This window comes from Lynx canadensis, chromosome A1, assembly GCF_007474595.2.
Source record: "Lynx canadensis isolate LIC74 chromosome A1, mLynCan4.pri.v2, whole genome shotgun sequence".
NCBI classification, from domain to species: Eukaryota; Metazoa; Chordata; class Mammalia; order Carnivora; family Felidae; genus Lynx; species Lynx canadensis.
This window is the reverse complement of record NC_044303.2, coordinates 188618844-188638275: the sequence shown is the minus strand read 5'-3', so window position 1 is coordinate 188638275 and position 19432 is coordinate 188618844. Positions and strand designations below refer to the sequence as shown.

The 19432-nt window shown below is 41.3% G+C and overlaps 1 protein-coding gene across 3 annotated transcripts in view; it reads left to right on the top strand.

Moving 5' to 3' along the window:
* The window catches only part of TTC1 (tetratricopeptide repeat domain 1), a 47356-nt gene that overhangs the window by 25585 nt on the left and 2339 nt on the right, over positions 1 to 19432 (top strand). For all 3 annotated transcript variants that reach the window (XM_030328350.1, XM_030328348.2, XM_030328349.2), the window contains exons 3-7: positions 1262 to 1322; positions 2731 to 2843; positions 7743 to 7779; positions 10574 to 10722; positions 13238 to 13292. In XM_030328350.1, coding sequence (XP_030184210.1) covers positions 1262 to 1322; positions 2731 to 2843; positions 7743 to 7779; positions 10574 to 10722; positions 13238 to 13292 — 415 coding nt within the window. The remainder of the gene's footprint in view (positions 1 to 1261; positions 1323 to 2730; positions 2844 to 7742; positions 7780 to 10573; positions 10723 to 13237; positions 13293 to 19432) is intronic.

Sequence of the window (19432 nt, the reverse complement as noted above, 5' to 3'; positions counted from 1 at the left end):
CATCTCATGAACCGTGAGATCATGACCTGCGACGAAATACAGAGCTAGACGCTTAACTGACTGAGCCAGCCAGGCGCCCCTCTTTGGTTCCTAATCTGAAGAGTCCTAGTTGTTTAGGCTCCATGCTTTTCCTGTGCATGAAATAAGCTGCTAACTGTATTTCCTCCCTTTGAAGTTTTTATTTAGTTGGGAGCTCTCGTCATGATCCTAGAGTCATGGGTTCAAGCTCTGTGTCAGGCTTTGTGCTGAGCAGAGAGCCTGCTTAAGGTTCTTTCTCTCTCTCCCTCTGCCCCTCTCCCTCACTTGCAAGTGTGCGCTTGCGCGCGCGCTCTCTCTCTCTCGCTCTCTCTCTCTCTCTCTCTCTCAAGCTCTTTCAGAAGGTGGCAGGCAGGCACTTGTGCCAACTCTGCTTGTGCCGACCGTATTGCTAAGATGTTTAGGTCTGAAACAAACCACATGGGGATAGCATGTGCATCTTTGCAGAATAACATTCACTCTGCCTTTGAGTATGATGGGTACTTGACCATCTGTGTGAATTTCTGAGTTGTTAGAAGCAGCTCAGAAACTAAAGATTTATTTATCTCGGTTTCTTCAGACTTCCTTGTGTTATCCTGTTAACAGAATATTGCCCTGACCCTGCGGATGGGCTTTGTTCCCTGTAACACACTCTACCAGCATTCTGTAGGTCATCTTTATCATGTAAACCACACTTGTAGTTCAGTATATATTAAATAACTTATTTTACAGAAAAGTAATAGTTCGTATTTATTGTGCCCTTATTTACCAGGCAGTGTATTAGGTGCTTTATGCACCTTATCACTTTAATCCATACAACTATAAAGCCTCATTTTTTAGAGGAAGAAACTAAGGCTTAGAAGGATCGGGAACTTGTCCAAAATACATTTAACAAGTAGCAGATTCAGAATTTGAATTTGCAGAGGTGTGCATGCCAGTGGGTATGTTGTTTAGTTTTATTTTGAGTAAAGAGAAATTAAATGATACCTAAATTACTATTCCATGCAAAATATTTAAACACCAGAAACCCAGGTTTTGTGTTTTAAACATCAAGAATGCAATTGATGATTTGCCAGATGGTCAGGTGTTTCTCTGTATCTGTTTGAGATTTAGATAAAACTGACCCAGTTCTCAAAAGTCAAGCTGAAAAAACAAAATCAGTTACTTCCTGTTAAAAGCCTAATGAAAACTAACCTTTTTGCTCACTTATAACATTGTGAGAAATGATGTAATTGATCTCTTGCAGAAGAGAAGAGAAGAGAGCACTAGACTAAAGGAGGAGGGGAACGCGCAGTTTAAGAAAGGAGGTAAGGTCGGGTGCCTGGGTGGCTCAGTCGGTTAAGCATCTGACTCTTGGTTTTGGTTCAGGTCGTGATCTCACAGTTCATGGGATTGAGCCCTGTGTTGGGCTCTGCACTGACAGCACAGAGCTTCCTTCGGATTTTCTCAACCCCCTCCCTCTTTCTCCTTTTCAAAATAAATAATAAACATTAAAAAAAAAAAAAGAGGTAAGGCACCGATGTCTAATCATTTGCGTCCTCATTCTGTTTTAGAGTGTGAAGAAACACCAGAGAACATTTGGGAACAACTAGCAGACCTAAACTACTAACAATACAGTGTTGCTTCCCAGAACCTTGAAATTTTGTTTTTCACCAGGTCCAGATCATTCTCACCTGATGGTGATCAATTACCACATGTCTCTTGGCACAGGCATACTTTTTCTTTTCTGTAATCCACTATAGATCTAAAAGTTAGGAGGGCAGACTCTTCAAGTGATGCATTGGAAAACTATCCTGCAAGGTTAAAAGGCTGCTGCCTTCATTAATGTAAAAACAGGATCCCTGTTCCTCAATTGTAATGATGCTGTAAAAACTGGCCCCGTGGTTCCAGTGTGGCCTAGGGAAGTATTTTGCTTGTACTTTGGCTGGTCTTTCATGTGCCCTTTTCTTTGGCTGCCTTAAGTAGAGAGATGTTTTCCATTTCCTTCTGCATTTTTTACATTTGCTTAGGAATAACTTGGGTTCATTCGGATATTTTGGGGGAACTATGTGATCTTACAGTAGTATTCTATCACATATGTAAAATGTGTATGCTTTAGAAAACTAGGAGTAGTAACAGTTTCCTCTCTAGTTATTTTTAAAGTTAATTTTTTTTCTTTCTGTTTAGTCATCATCACTTTTTTTTTTCTAAGAGAACTAATGTTTCTAATTTTGAAAGCATATCTCTTTGTATTTTAGTGTTAAATATTTCCAACCTGAGAAAGGAGTGAACAGGCAATTTTCTTTTAGTGCCCTGACCATGTAATTCTGTGCATAGCAGTGAATAAATAAATTTATCACCATTTTCTCTTTAGGTCTTTAGTCAACCACTGATTTTTACATTGTTGCTTTTAGCTCCATAAAATGTGTCCCCAAGCATTTCAGAGAAGCAGTTTTGGCTGGTGACTCCATAAAAGCATAATATCTTTAATGAAAATACATACAGAGAATTTTTTTTATCTTAAGCCATTAATCCCAACTTTAGTCTCTTTCATCTGTCCAGTTCTCTAATCCCCTTTCAACATTCCTTACTAAATGGGTAAGCCAAATGAAAGTTAAACATACAAAACATTCTGTTTGAGACTTTTGTGAATGGAAAGCTATGCATTCTGAGATACTATGGCATACAATAATAGCAGGGACAAAATCTTAATGACCTCTTTTACCTTATCTTCAGATTATATAGAAGCTGAGAGTTCTTACAGTCAGGCCCTTCAGATGTGCCCATCCTGCTTCCAGAAAGACAGGTCTATTCTGTTTTCAAATAGAGCCGCTGCAAGGATGAAACAGGTATGTGTTTTTAACCCTTTTTTCTCTTTTTTCTTTTTAAAAGTTTTTATTTATTTATTTTGGGGGAGAGAGCATATGCACACAAGGATGGGGCAGAGAGAAGGAAAGAGAATGCCAAGCAGGCACTGCACTATCAGTGTGGAGCCCGACCCAGCATGGGGCTCGAACTCAGGAACCATGAGATCATGACCTGAATCGAGATAAAGAGTTGGACACTTAACCAACTGAGCCACCCAGCTGCCCCCTGACCATTTCTTTTTAAGAAGTACATGAACTTGCAGTGTTTCATAGGGTAGCTTTTGTTCCGAAACTAGCATGGGGGCTACAACTCTTGATCTCAGGGTTGTGAGTTCGAACCCCACCTTGGATGTAGAGATTACTTAAAAATAAAATCTTTAAAAAAAAAACAAAAAAAAACGAACAACTAGCACAGGGGCTTAAAATTGCCTCCCTTGTCCTGCCCATGTATTTCCCTGATGTAAAGGGCACAGGGAAGATAGAAAAGTATCTGGGAGTGCCTGGGAGGCTCAGTCAGTTGAGCATCCGACTCTTGATTTCGGTTCAGGTCATGATCTCATGGTCATGGGATCAAGCCACGTGTCCGGCTCTACGCTTAGCATGGAGCCTGCTTGAGATTCTCTCTCCCCCTTTCTCTCTGCCCCTCCCCTGCTCCCATGTGTTCACTCTCTCTCTCTCTCTCTCTCTCTCTCTCTCTCTCTCTCTCTCTCTCACTCTCTCTCTCTCTCTCCCCCCTCCCCCTCCCTCCCTCTCCCTCTCTCTCCCTCTCTCTCAAAATAAATGTTTTTGTTTGTTTGTTTAAAGGAAAAAACTTGAGTCAGATTACTCTTAACATTCCTTGTTGGAGAGGTTGATCAAATGCTTTCATGGGAGGAACACTGACAAATTCTCCATCAAGCAAAAAACCAAGTAATATATATCCTGGAATAGCTGCAGCTGTTTATTTTAGACCTCTGGAATTCTAGATAAAGACTCAAAGGGACAGGGAAACACTGATTAAAACTCTAGACTTCAAAATGCTTATTCCTAGGATTCTGATTTTCTGTCAAAAGTATGGACACAGGCAGAAATCCAACAGTTAAGATGAGAGGCCCCTAAAGTGTAAAGTAAGTGTCCGGGAAAGTTCAAATGCATTTTGTATCTCCAACGGTTTGAGAACTTCGAACCACAAGAGTGTAGAGAAGAGTACAGTTGTATTTGTTTTGTGTTATATTGGTGTTAAAAGTTAGATTTCTTGTTGATTTATCTGCTATTCCTGTTTAGTCAACATAGTCTATTTTAGTGGATTGAAATGATGTGAGAGTTTTGAAAAAAGCCATACCGATTATTTAAAATTCTGGCAATTTATATCCAAAGCTCAAAGAGTGGGTTATTTAGCATACCTTTAAGCAACCACAAAACATGGTCAGGATTGGCTTAAGTAGTTTTTTGTTTGTTTAGATCAGGTATCTATGTCACTTTATCTTGTTGCCAGAAATTCTCCAGTACCTCTACCAAAGTCACTTCGGATGAGTAAGGGTGTTTGTTTTTTTTTTTTTTTAAGGGGTTAGGGTGGGGATTATTTCAGTAATTAGACATGAAAAAAGGTGGGGGGTTTTTGGTATGTTTAAACCTGTATGTTTGATTAGTGGATTCAGTTTCCAAGGTGAAGTGTTTTTAGAGTGATTCATGTGGCATGGGAAAAGAAAGAATTCTAGAGTACGCAGACATTTTTTGTTCGAAGAAATAAAATAATTTAGTTTACTTAGAACAACATTCATTCATATATTTCTACCATTGACCTGAATTCACACCTAACGGTTTTTACACTTAGCTGGAAAAATCTTTTGCTTTTGCTTCCTGGAGACATCTTGCCACATTCTCAGCCTAGAAATTGTCATTGTGAAATGACATCAGGGTTATCTTGAATTTCAGAGAAAAGACATCATACCCATTTGGCTCCTGAGATTTGGAATTCTTTGTTTCCACAGTTGCCAAGTTACTAATACTGCCTAGGTTGAACTAGTATCATTGACCAGGTTCTTGGAATTAGGAAAAGGTATGGTCTTGCTAGTCTTTTGTCTGTCACATCTGAGAAGAACTCAAAAGAGAGTTGTTCTGTGACTGTTTCCTGTACAAGGGATAGCTTTGTTAGCACAGTTGTTTATTCTTTTAAGTTGTACTCTTAATATTTTACGATTCTAAAATTAGAAACATGAAAACTTCCAGGATTAATGCACTGGAAGTGATATAAGGAGCATATTCTGAGTTTTTCAAGAAGTGGTGGGTTAACTGCTTTTAGGATTTCTGAAAGGTAGGCTCAGCATCCCTGACTGAACAACACTGACCAGGCTTTACATTTCACATCTGGTGAGTAAAGGCCAACTGGAGTTAGGGCAGAGTTTCAGCTCTAGGCCTGGCTACACAAGAGCAGACAAAGCCCTAAATTTTTAAAACTGTCCTTATATACAATGTGGTGTGTGTGTGTGTGTGTGTGTGAGACTTATGTAAGTTATGAAACGATGGCAAATAGGTTCTGAGTTTTTAATTGCATGGCACTTAAAACAATTTTTTTTTTAATGTTTATTTTATTTTTGAGAGAGACAGAGACAAATTGTGATTGGAGGAGGGGCAAAGAGATGGAGACACAGAATCTGAAATAGGCTCCAGGCTCTGAGCTGTCAGCAGAGAGCCCCATGTGGGGCCTGAACCCACAAACCGTGAGATCGTGATCTGAAGTCAGATGCTTAACTGACTAAGCTACCCAGGCGCCCCTAATACACAGCACCTTGGACTGCCACTCTTAGCAGCAGACAATACCTGGGTGCCCTGAGGTGTTAGTAGACTATAAGCCTCAAACAAAGGATTCCAGAGTAAAATGCCATAATCCTTGATCTGCAGGGGCTGGTTATTGATAAGATGCATTGCCACTTAGCGGTTTTTTAGGGGCACAAAGAATACCACCACCACCAATATACACATAAGTTGTAAAGATTTACTCCTATTTTAGAAACTTTAAAATATGAAATTGTAGGGGCGCCTGGATGGCTCAGTTGGTTAAGCGTCCGACTTCAGCTCAGGTCATGATCTCACAGTCTGTGAGTTCGAGCCCCGCGTCGGGCTCTGTGCTGACAGCTCAGAGCCTGGAGCCTGCTTCAGATTCTGTGTCTCCCTCTCTCTCTGCCCCTCCCCTGCTCATGTTCTGTCTCCCTTTGTCTCAAAAAAAAATAAAAACATTAAAAAAAAATTTTTTTAAGGAGTGCCTGGGTGGCTCAGTGGATTGAGCTTCCGACTTCAATTCAGGTCATGATCTCACAGTCTGTGAGTTCGAGCCCTGCGTTGGGCTCTGTGCTGATGGCTCGGAGCCTGGATCCTGCTTCGGATTCTGTGTCTCCCTCTCTCTCTGCCTCTAACCCACTCACAGCCTGTCTCTGTCTCTCTCAAAAATAAAGAAACATTTAAGATTAAAAAAAAAGAATTTAATATGAAATTCTGTGTTTTAGATTTATGCAAATATGGTGAGTTAGGGAAATACTGACTTACACAAAAGTATACAGATATCTTTACTACGGGACTTCATAGAGCTTTTAATATGTAAATTGTTACGATGAACATTGGAAGAGAGATAATATAGTTAGTGACTCCCAGATGACTCTGAAACCTTTTTTGTTTGTTGTGGGTAAAATGAAAAATAACATAAAACTGACCATTTTAACCATTTTAAACTGTACAATTCAGTATGATTAAATATATACACAATATTATGTAACCATCACCACTGTCTGGTTCCAGAACTTTTTTGTGACCCCAAAAGGAAATCCTGTACTGATTAGGCAGTCACTCCCCACTCCTGGAATTGTTTTTGATTGAATTCTGAAACCCAGTTTGATAGACATTGTTCTGAAATATTGTGTAAAATATTTAGTGTTTTCTCCAATAGCCATTATAGGAAGTATTCAACATTTATTTGAATTAAAATTTCTGAAATACTGTAGAAAACTTCTGATTTGGGGAAAATAGACATTGCTTGAAGAGTTAAATAGGTTAGTGTCAGAGCTGGATTTCCAGTCTAGTTCTTTTGACATCCAGTGTTCTTTCCACTATGCCATTCTTCTAGATTCAGCAAGTTTAATTAGATATCTTATTTCATGAATTGTTTTGTATTTTTATTTCATCAGTGGATAAATTAAGATTTATAACCGAGACTAACGATAAGCCACAGTGTGTGTCCATAATGCATACTTTCTGGAAGATACCACTTTGGGTGTGAGAATACAACAGCTAGCCAAAGAGGAGGGTTATTAATAGTTATTCATATATCAATCGTTTGCCCTGCTGATTGATCACAACCTTTTCTCAATATCAGCATTCTTTTTTTTTTTTTTAATTTTTTTTTTTTCAACGTTTTTTTATTTATTTTTGGGACAGACAGAGACAGAGCATGAACGGGGGAGGGGCAGAGAGAGAGGGAGACACAGAATCGGAAACAGGCTCCAGGCTCCGAGCCGTCAGCCCAGAGCCCGACACGGGGCTCGAACTCGCGGACCGCGAGATCGTGACCTGGCCGAAGTCGGACGCTTAACCGACTGCGCCACCCAGGCGCCCCTCAATATCAGCATTCTAAGGTGACGTGCCTTGCAAATATATAGGTCAATTGCAACAATCTTTAAAGGTGTTAGGAAGAAACTATGAATAATTTGTTGCTAGAAGGCTTTTACATCAGAGCTGTCACCATTAGTTTGAATTTTAGCTTGGAAATACCATGCATGTTTTCATGTGATGTCTTTGAAGAGTATTGTGCATCCCCACAAGCAGTTATTAATGATCAGTGTATGTTATTGACTCTTTGAACTATTAAGATAGAACTAGGGTGACACATATTAATGTTTTGTTTCCTTTTAGGACAAGAAAGAGATGGCCATCAGTGACTGCAACAAAGGTAAACTTTTTAGTCTTGTTGTATGTTAACATATGAGAGCATTAATTACCTCAGCTGAACAAATAGAGTCAGTCAGATATGTGTAGTTGACCCTTGAACAACACAGGTTTGAACTGCATGGGTCTACTTATACGTGGAGTTTTTTTCAATAAATACATTAAAGTGCTCTATATGTATTTTCTCTTATGATATCTTAATATTTTTTTCTGTTTAGCTTTCCATTGCTATGAGAATACAGTATATAACATATATACATAGTATGTGTTAATCATCTGTTACTGGTAAGGCTTCTGGTAAACAGGTCAGCACCTCTGACCCCCACGTTGTTCAAAGGTCAACTGTACTTGTACATGTGTGTACCCTTATTCTGGAACCTTTAAAAGAAGAAGCTTTATAGTTCAGCCTTCTTGGAGGTACTGTATAACAGTCACCTTAGTATACATGCTTTTGAATAGGTAGTTCTGTCAGTTTATCCTGTGTTAGTAAATATGTGAAGAAAAATTCAAAGCTACCTTGGCAACAGAAACCCATGGAACAGGATTCACTTCTGTAGTGTCTGAATTACTTTCTGAGGAGATTGAAATTGAAGATTTTAACTGCTGCTAGGGCATCTGGATCTGCGTATTTGTGGAGAGAGAAGCAGCACAGTGAGGGGCAGCTTCTATTGGGGAACTGGTACTCTTTTCACTTGTAATAATTCCTCCAAACCTACTTGCCATCATTTTAATTACATTTTCAGATTCTACACAGTGAACCGAGACTTTACTGTCTGCTACCTGGGTTCCATTATGGTCTTTTCATCTCACCAACATATAGACACACTCCCAGCCATAGGATCACTATTGGGTTGTTGGTTGGTTGCTTGGTTGGTTGGTTGCTTGGTTGGTTGGTTGCTTGGTTGATTTTTTTGTTTCAAAAATTTCCTAATAGTCCAGACAATTGGTTTGGAGAATACACACGATCACTTTTCCTTGCATCCTACTACTCTCATGAATTTCTAGGTAATTACTAATTTGGAAATTTTTTTCAGTTTTCCATATTTGGATAGTATTTTCTTTTAGAGAATTGAAGAGTTAGAAGGAAGCTTGTATGTTATCTAGTCCCACTCATGCTCAGCATGAACTCCTCTCTTTTTTTTCTTCACATTAATTAATCACCTTCTTTACTGGCTTTCTTTTCTTTATGCTTAGTATTTCTGTATACTTAGCATTTCCTTCTTAATATACTGAAGGAAAGTGTTACTACTTTGAATCTAGCAAAGTACTTTCGATCTATTACTGTGTTGGGCTAGAACTAATTCTGAATATACTGTTTTGTTTGGAGGAAGGTATTTAACCTTAATTTGTGTGAGATGTGTGGGTTAGAAGAATTTAAATTAGGAACAGTTTGCCGATGTTCAGATCTCCTTTTTCTGTAACCACTCCACCTTTCAAATGGCTGGCTTCCCTCAGATATTCCCTTTTCATAGTCTTTGAGCACTCTCTGAAGTTACCCTATTTTCCTCCCTTCACTTATCTACTAGAATAGCTTAAAGCTTCATGTGAAGGATCTTGTCTGCTTGTTTACCACTATACTCTAGAGATAATACTACATGAAGTACATATATTTGGTACTAAAGAAATAGTTACTAAAAGCATGAATGAGTAAAAGTTGAGTATATTACTTGAAGAGAAAAAAGTTCTAGAGCCATGACATTGCTTTCTAACAGAAAAAGAAACAAACAAATAGGAGAAAGACAGTATATAGTTGACCCAAAACATGGGCAGAGAATTTTTCAAAGGGCAATTGTTGTTGGATAAAGGAAAGGGTGTCATGGGGCACCTGGGTGGCACAGTTGGTTGAGCGTCCGACTTCAGCTCAGGTCATGATCTCACAGCTTGTGAGTTGGAGCCCCATGTTGAACTCTGTGCTGACAGCTCGGAGCCTGGAGCCTGCTTCGGATTCTGTGTCTCCCTCTCTCTCTGCCCCTAACCCACTCACATTCTGTCTCTGTCTCTCTCAAAAATAAACAAACATTTAAAAAAATTAAAAAAAAAAAAAAAAAAAAGGAAAGGGTGTTATGCACCAGTGACCTAAAGGTGTTGGAACACAAGTTTGAAGGAACAATGGGGGTTTAGCTAAACATGTAGCCTCAGTAGTTAAGGCGTAACCTCAGTCATTGAGGCCTAGAAAAAAGGATCATAGCAGAATCTGCCACCAAACTGTTCCTTCAACTCTTTCATTTGTACCTTCAGATTCTTGCTCACTTTGGCACTGTGCACATGGGCTCTGTGTTCTGGCCTGTTGTGAACTAGATGAAGAACAAGTGTGTGAAAACAGGACTTTGGGTATAGACCAGACTATAATCATCAAGCCAAATCCAGCCTGCCACCTGCGTGTGTACAGCCCATGAGCTAAGAATGGCTTTTACATTCTTAAGTGGTTAGAAATCAGAAGGGAAATATTTTGTGATATATGAAAATTATGAAATGCAAATTTCAATGTCCATAAACAAAGGTTTATGGGAACACAGCCATCTATTTATTTATAATAAATATATTTATACATTGTCGTTTCTTTTGTGCTACAGTCACAGAGTTGAGTAGTTGCAAAAGAGATGGTCTGTCCCATAGAGCCTGAGATATTTACTGTCTTGCCCTTTATAAGAAAAAGTTTGCCTGTGCCAGGTGTAGCCTTTGACAAATGATTCTAACTTTTAGACCTTCGGAGGATGGTTAATAAAGAAACATGATATAGCTGAGGATGTGCAGGCCCTTTTTCCTCATGGTAACAATGATTTCTTCTCTTTTTACAGCTATTCAGTTAAACCCCAGCTATATCAGGGCAATATTGAGGAGAGCGGAGTTGTATGAGAAGACTGATAAGCTAGATGAAGCCCTGGAGGACTATAAATCCATATTAGAAAAAGATCCATCAATACATCAAGCAAGAGAAGCTTGCATGGTAAACCAATTTTTTTTATTTATTTTATTTATTTTGAGAGAGAGATAGCAAGTGGGGGAGGGACAGAGAGGGAGGGAGAGAGAGGGAATCCCAGGCAGGCTCTGTGCTGTCAGCGCAGAGCCCAGTGCGGGGTTCAAACTCACGAACCATGAGATCATGACCTGAGCCAAAGTCAGGAGTCAGACACTTAAGTGACTGAGCCACCCAGGTATCCTGGTAAACCTAATTTTTTTAAGTGTTTTTTTTTTTTTTTCTGTTCCGTGTATTGCTACTCACTGAATCTTATAATCCTTTGGGACCCAACTACATTCTGTTTTTTTATATATTTATATTATAATATTTTTTTTTCACACTTTTGTCATTTTATTCACCAATCACAAATACAGTCTAAGGAGTCAAAGTGATCACGAATAATGGACTAGCACCTGGAACAAAATATATGGGAGATCTAACTTTGTGACCATGTGCCATTTAATCCCCATTCTGTTCATCTGTAGGGTTAATAAGAACTCAGTTTCATTGTTGGACTAAGCAGATCTTGTCCACTGTAGTTGTACAGTTTAGTCCAAAATGAATCTTAGTGTTATAGATCATAAACTCTGGTTTTCTGTCCATCTTTTTCAGTCACCGAGTTTCTAGTTATTATATGGCCAGCATGTTTCCAATTAAATATATTCCAAATTAGCCTCCTTATCTTTCTTAAAATGACTCTTATTCTTGTCCATGGCACTGTAGATCCTTTTGCTTCTAATAAACATCACAGTATTTTTAGGTCAGTTGTCAATTAGCTACATATTACTGGAGTTCTCCCCTTAAAAATAACCTTGGATCTGTGCCTTTACCTTTAGCACTGCTCTTGGTCTCTAATGTGCAGAGCAGTACACCCTCTAACACACGTGCTGCAGAGTTGGATGTGTCTGTATTATCGCCCTCCCAGATAACAGATGTTCAGATACGTTTGAGAAACACTGACTTCATTAAACAGTCTTCTTCACTGCCAAACTTCCCAGCTGGCCATGAGGACAGAGAGGTCTGTCGTGTGCACCAGCACACAGCACAGGTTACAGGCCTCCAGGAGATGAGACGGCGGGGACGTTTTTTTCATCGAAGGCAGCATTTTAGAATGGAAAGGTTTAGATGAAAATCTAAGTCAGACCCCTCTTAAAAATTGGGAGGTGTGGACATACTGGATCTTTCTTGAATTCCTGTGTCTTGGCATTCGGCTGGAACTCTTCAGTTCCTTGCTGACTATGCTGCTCTCTATTGCCTTACACTGATTGATTTCCTAGGTTACATTTCCTGTCTGGATGCTGAGAGCATTTGAGCAGGGTCCCGCCATGTAGGACTTCCCACTCATTTCACGAGATCATTATTCCACCAAGCAGACCTGAGAGATGTTGACCGGTCTCCCTGCATTAATGTCCTAGGTGGTTTGGGTTTTGTTTTGCTTTGTGTTTTTGCACCTTCGAGATGAATTCCTTCAATAATAACAAATTTTTTATTTATCTAAAAATGGAGCAATGAGAAAAAGACTGATTCGGATCATTAAAATACATAAGTAAATTTGACACCAGTTTTAGTGCTTTATGTGACTTTTGACATCTCTGGTGGTAGTATTGACTTAATTTGACATGGAGAAAAGGAATAGAGTTCTTAAAACCTTGGCTAAATTCTTGGTAACCTTTATCCTTGGCAAATTAGGTTTAAACCGTTTGTAAAAGGAAGCCTTTTATATTAGTTGTCATATGCATAAAGAATTTATTTTATTTTGAATTATTATAACTGGGTTATCGCAGACTACTTAGGGCCGATCATAGAGCTAAAAGCAGCCATCTGAGACTCTGATCTAGATCAGTGATTTTCAGCTGGCGTGATTTGGGATGGGTTGCCAGGGACATGTGGCAATGTCTGAAGACACTTTGGTTGTCATGACCAGCATGGTACTCTTGGCATCTAGTGGCCAGGGATGCTCTAAACATCCTGCACAAGATGCACAAGACAACCCCACAACAAAGAATTACGTAGTCCAGGATATCATGTTGCCAAGATTGAAAAACCCTGAGCTAGGTGATCATTTAGGAACATCCAATATTGATCTGACCCCTTCTTAGCAAATTAGATTATATTAATAAAGGACTTCAAGTTAAAAAATATAAATGAGCCAAAAAAAATTTTTTTAATATATAAACTATAATCCTACCACCTAAATATTACCACTGTAAACATCTGGTATGTATTCTTTCAGAAATTTTTTTATGTGTATATTCACCAAATTTTTATTGAGATTCTTCCCAGGCCACTGGGCCAAGAACTGGGAGTATAGCAGTGAACCAGACAAAACTCCTTTGTGTAGCTCACCCACAAATACTTGTGGGGTTTTTTTCTGTATTTAACAGGATCATATATATGTACATCACCTGCTCTGACTTTCACATTAAGTGTGTGTTGCTCAATTTCAAAACAAAGCCAGAAGATTTTTCACCAGCTCTTCTTGTTTCTCCTCTTTTCCCCTCAGAGATTACCTAAGCAGATTGAAGAACGTAATGAAAAGCTAAAGGCAGAGATGTTAGGTAAGTTTGCGCCCCTTACTTTCCCATGGCCCTGGTAGCTGGGAGGCAGGATGCGGACAGCAGGATTTGGTACTTGCTGGAGGAGAATACAACAGTGAGAAATAGCTCTGGGGCCCTTCATTTGTTGTGTGAGCCAAACCATGGCCCTAGTGAGTTTGAGCTGTTTTGGACTCCAGGAGGTTTAGAGTGGTTTAGACAGGGTGTCAGCTTTTCAAAAACTAAACTTCTATTTAGTTTTTCCTGCCTTCAAGAATGTAAAATGTGATTCAACCTGGGATCCCACTAACAACTATTTCAGGTCATGAATTTCATGAAAAGAGTTGAGTTTCTTCATGGAGTAAATGACTTCTGTTTTTCATTTCATTAGAGTATAGTCACTACCAGCCGATACTGTGTCAGAACTAAGGGAATTTTTGTTTTGAAAATGGCATGAGAGTCCCTTCAGTGTTTGAGAAGACATGAGAAGTCAGGAATGAGGAATAAATGGTGAGGAGAACAAAGGAGTGTGAGTGAAGCATACGTCAAATGGATTCATGGTTTATTTCTCTTATTTGCCGAAGCATTTTATAGTTGGGGTCAGAGAAGCCTTCCCATGAACAGCCTGTTTGACTCAAGGGAGTCAAGTTTCCTAGACAGAGAGCTCTCCAGCACATTCTGCTTATAACCTGTCTCGTATTTCCCTGCTCAAGATCTGCTTTGTGTTTTACCTTATGAATATTTTCTAAATCTGTGTGAATTGAATTTAATATATTGCCATCAGGTGGGCCTAAACAAAAAAATCTTAAAATAAATTGGACTTGGCCATTTATGGCCACCGCATAGGTGTCAGTATCCAGAGAATGAGAACATATTTTCCAAAGGATCAGTCTGATAGCAGAACTGATTGAGAACAAGCCATTAAACCTGGACAATCCAAAACCTCTCGCTCCTGCTAAGAACTGTTTTAGAGTTGGGGACACTTCTGGAGCATTCCCCAGTTTTTCCAAAAAAGGCTCTTTCTTTCCCTAATTTACACCTACTTGACAGTTTTCCCTAATTGACACCTTGTTTGAGCAAAAAAAAATTATTTTAGAGGTACTCTTTCTTCAAAGAAAAGGGAAAAGAGAATTTTTCACCTATTCTAACAGTGACTCTTTGTTTTAGAAAAAAGCTAGTATCTGTACTTAGCTGAGCCAGATTCAGGCTGGAGGAGATTTGGGGTGGCCACAGTGCACTTGGAAAAGACCCTTGTTCTCCGGGTCTGTTTCTTTGAGCCAGTTTGAAACCGTGAAGGGATGGATGTAGACAGAATCTTATAGCCATTGTCAACTCCCGATGGAATCAAGACTTCCATTTCTCCTTGCCTGGCTGGCTGAGTCCCTCTAAATTCTCATGAGCCAAAATTTCTGTCTCTGTAGCTTTGGGTTTTACTTATATTGTCCCCTTCGTTTGAAATATTCAAGTTGAATTCATTCTCAGTTTCTTCTGTAATGACTTCTCCCCTCATCGGATTTCAGCAGTTTAAGTTGCTTGGTAAATCATATGTCAGTTTGTTGTTAAACATAAAAAGTATGAATAACTAGACTCCTTTACATTCTTACTCAGTAGAAGGATCATGAATAAGATACTGCCTCTAGGTGTTCCCCACTGTAGGAGAGCCTAAAAGAGAGAGAGCATTCTTGAGGTGGAATCACAGCCCCACAAGAGCATTCTGGACTTCTTCCCTCCCCCTTACAGGTGCCATGGCTGTGCTTCCTCTGCTGGGGGGTCCTCGGGGGCCACTCACAGCAGAATAATCTCACCCCTAGACATTCTGAGCAAGCCTTCTGCAGTGGACCACACAATTTTTAGTGCTGGTTTCTCTGGAATGCTGGCTTCTGCTAAAAATTGGCAGTTAAAGATTTTAAAAGCCTGCTCAATACCACTTGTCATTGGCATTTACAAAGTGAGGTCATTATTTAACAAAATGAGCTTTTTTATTTAAGTTTGCTCAGTTATCTCTGACTTTTTCTTTTCTTTTTCTTTTCTCAGTAAGTTGACTTCCTTTTTGTTAGAAAAAAGAGCCATAAAGCTGCCTCCGTGAAGGAAAAAATCCTAGTTGGACTAATGAAAGGGTGAACATCCTTGCTTCTCCCTTTCTAGCCATTGAGAAAATTATTAGAAAAAAAAATTACATAAATCATTAGAACAACCCCAGTAATGCTTCCCTCTCATAGGCACCTGCGGCTGCTTCCTGCCCAGCCACTGTGGCACACGCCTGGGCCTTGTTCCCATCCAGCCCAGCTCTTCCACTCATACCATCACCTCCTTACACCCTCTTGGAACATATTTCTGCTCTCCTGATTCCTGAAGTTTCTCAGGTGTTCACTCCTGGCCACTAGCAACCTAACGAGTGCACATTTGTGAACTGAATTAAGAACACCATCTTGGGGGCGCCTGGGTGGCGCAGTCGGTTAAGCGTCCGACTTCAGCCAGGTCACGATCTTGCGGTCCATGAGTTCGACCCCGCATCGGGCTCTGGGCTGATGGCTCAGAGCCTGGAGCCTGTTTCCGATTCTGTGTCTCCCTCTCTCTCTGCCCCTCCCCCGTTCATGCTCTGTCTCTCTCTGTCCCAAAAATAAAATAAACGTTGAAAAAAAAAAATTTTTTTTAAATAAAAAAAAAAGAACACCATCTTGTATGATGCCGTGATCAAGAGCTACGTAAGGTCACTTGGAAGTAACCTGTCCGTTGTCTTTGCAAAGATTTGACACGTTCTTTTGGCTCTTTCCGTGCATTAAGTGCTTCTCTGCTCTGCATAGTAGAGGGTCCTAGAACCAGCTCCCTCACCCAACGTCATAAGAAAGCCTTGACGTTGTCACTGTCTCTTAAAACTGCTGAAGTCATAGGGGCGCCTGGGTGGCTCAATTGGTTGAGTGTCCGACTTCGGCTCAGGTCATGATTTCATGGTTTGTGAGTTTGAGCACCACGTCAGGCTCTGGTGCTGACAGCTCAGAGCCTGGAACCTGCTTCGGATTCTGTGTCCCCCTTTCCACCCCACCCCTGCTTATGCTCTGTCTCTCTCTGTCAAAAATGAATAAACATTAAAAAAAAAAAAAAAAACCTTCTGAAGTCATACATGTGAGTATGGAAATCCAGGGTCTTTTTTTCATATTTCTTTTCATGCCACTCTGCCTGATGCTCGTTAGAGACTCCACATGCAGTGTGCTCTGGCCACATGAGTGTCTCTAAACCAATCCCTTGCTGTCATTATTCCCTCAGAGAGTATCAGTTTGTAGATTTTCACTGCCCTGCTTTCTGCCTCATTCCCTGGTTGCTGCTTCTCCAGCTCCTCTCAAGAGAGTCACTCCTTCTCCAGCTCCTCTCAAGAGAGTCACTCCTGGGGCGCCTGGCTGGCCCAGTCGGTTAAGTGTCTGAATTCAGCTCAGGTCATGATCTCACGGTTTGTGAGTACGAGCCCCCCATCCAGCTCTCTGCTGTTAGCACAGAGCCCACTTCAGGTCCTCTGTCCCTTTCTTGTTCTGCCCCTCCCCCACTTGCATTCTCTCTGTCTCTTTAAATAAGTAAACTTTAAAGAAAAAAAAAAAGTCACTCCTGCTTCTTTGACAGTTCTTGGGAAGGCTTATTTCAGCCTCCACTTTCACCCAAAAGCTAATGTAGGCATTTGATTTGGCTGTGAATTATTTTATCTTCCATATTCTGTGCTTGATTTGCCTTTTGCTCAAAGGAAAGCAAGAGGCAGCTGCATGGCTTAGTTTTCCTGCCTCATAAGAGGAAATGCAGTGAGTCGGAATTCAGTTGTGTCCTGCTGGGCCCAAACCCCAGCTGTCTTAAGGAAGTGAAAACAAATGGCATTCCTGGCCCTCCTCAGGGTGAATGGACTGCCACACAGTATCTCCAAGGAGAAGTTATGTGTAAGAGTCCATTGGGTTATTGTGACACAGTGTTGCTTGGAGGCATAGAAACTAACACTTATCAGATCTGGATCCAGTGACAAGCGTTGATCTCTAGTCATAAACATTCCTGCTGAGCACAAGCAATTTGGGACTCTTCTCTTTGCCTGCAGTTAGTCTAATAGATGAGATCCTAACACGGACATGTTGACACGTCCCAGCTGAGTGATGGTGCCAGATCTGCTCCAAGTGGAAATAAGAAAATCTGACTGATTACTGCCTACATAGGGAAGGCGTACAATTTGGCAGCCAGTGGAAAGGGTGGCAGATAGGCTAATGTGGCAGATCCTGTCCGAGGGACCAGGAAGCTGCATTAGTCTCTGAGCATCCAACCGGACTCTAAACAGCAGCAGGGAAACTCCTGAGGGTGAGTGTGAGTATATTTATGAGCATGATCTCTGCCGAAGGTACTTCTCTACTGTAACCATAAACAGCAAAAGATGAATTTTTCAATCATCTTTCAACCAAAAAATCATTGATTCTACCATAATGTTTTACTCTGTTCCCTTATATTCTCACTGGCCTCAGTCTGATTTCAGAGCTTTTTTTCTTCTTCCTTTTTAAGATTTTATTTTTAAGTAATCTGTACACCCAATGTGGGTCTCAAACTCGCAACCCCGAGATCAAGAGTTGTACGCTCCACCAACTGAGTCAGCCTTGCACCCCTCAGAACTTCTTTACCCAGCATTATAGGCATTCAGATATTTGTTCAGTGAATAAATAAATGGCTGCTTTCCCAGAATGTTGCACTAACTTTCTGTCAGGACCACCTCCAGGCTCTCCTTTTCATTCTTCCTTTGCCACAGCATTATTAACCCTTAAAGCTCAGTTCTCAAATCTTCAGTGGCCTTCCCCGTGGCACAAGAGTCATAGACTCTGGCCTGGCTCATAAGAACATGCCCGAGCCCACTGGACACATTGCTTGCCCTTGCCCACCCCTCTCTATACATTTATCCAAACCATTTTTGCCAGCCCTGCCCGCTCCCTCTGTCTCAAATGACTACAGTCCTGTCTGTCCTCTGATGATGATTCGCATGGACACTTTTACAGGAGAAGCTCTGGCAGGGCTCCCCCCTCCCCACCCCCAGGAAGGAATCTTCTTACTGACTCTCCTGGCACTCATATCTCAGCTTCCCCGTGAACTGGCTTGTGTGTGTGTGTGTGTGTATGTCTTGTCTTCCCCATCCTATCTCAGCTTATTCTGGTGAAGTGACTGTCTCCTGTCTCTGCCTCCCTACCACACAGCGAGATGCCACACATGTGAACTTAGGACTGTTGGTCAGATTGAAGTCTGGGAACCTCAGGTCGTCTCTAACATGGAGACTTTTTCATCGTGTCTTTATCAGGTGTCTCAGGCACTTTGTGTGCATTGTCTCACGTAGCAGGCAGAACTTCCCACATTCTGATCTGGAGATCACATAGTAAAACTATTGCGGAATGTTAGAAAGGCCGAGAACGGAAGGAAGGAGAATGATAGCCTGTGTGCAGGCTGAGTCCTCAGAGAAACAGAAGCAGGATCAGATTAGATGTACAAGAAACCCATCGGGGAAACACCTGGAAGGGGAAGTGGGGCAGAGGGGTGGGAGCTGTCAGATGGCTGTGGAGGATAGAGGGAAGCGGAGTAGGAAGTCTCACCCAGCATGTAGTGCTCAGAAAGTTCCAGCAAAGCCGTCAGGGAGCCCCACTCACCTGTCAGAGCACCTGGTCTGCCCCTACTGAGCTCAGTCGGTCACTGACTGGGACATGCAGGTGTCGGCAGAGGGCATCTGGGGAAGCACGTTTTCATGAGTGCCGTCCAGAGAATCAGTTAAGCTAAAAGTGCAAGGCTCACTGTGGTGGGCACCTTCTTCAGCAGGGCAAGCAAAGTGAGAACCTGCAGAAGGCCCTAATTGTCCCTCTCCATCTGCAGTTTAAAGTCCTGTCCCCTTGCCATCCACGGAACACAGTGGCATGCCAGCGTCCTGCCCCTCTCAGTTCCTCAGCGCGCTGCAGTGTAGTCTCTCCTGCGGTGCCTCTCACCCCCGCACAGGCGGAGAGCTCCTCCCCAGGGCTCAGGGCGCACCTCGCTCCTGTGTCTGCCTCCCCGCTAGACCGAGAGCATCTCCGAAGTCTGTAGCTCCCATTGCATCAAATGGCAGAGCCCGTACAGTTGGCGCTTTCATGGGTTGCTGTGCAGTGAGATTGGCTCGCAGCAAGACCTCCATCCAG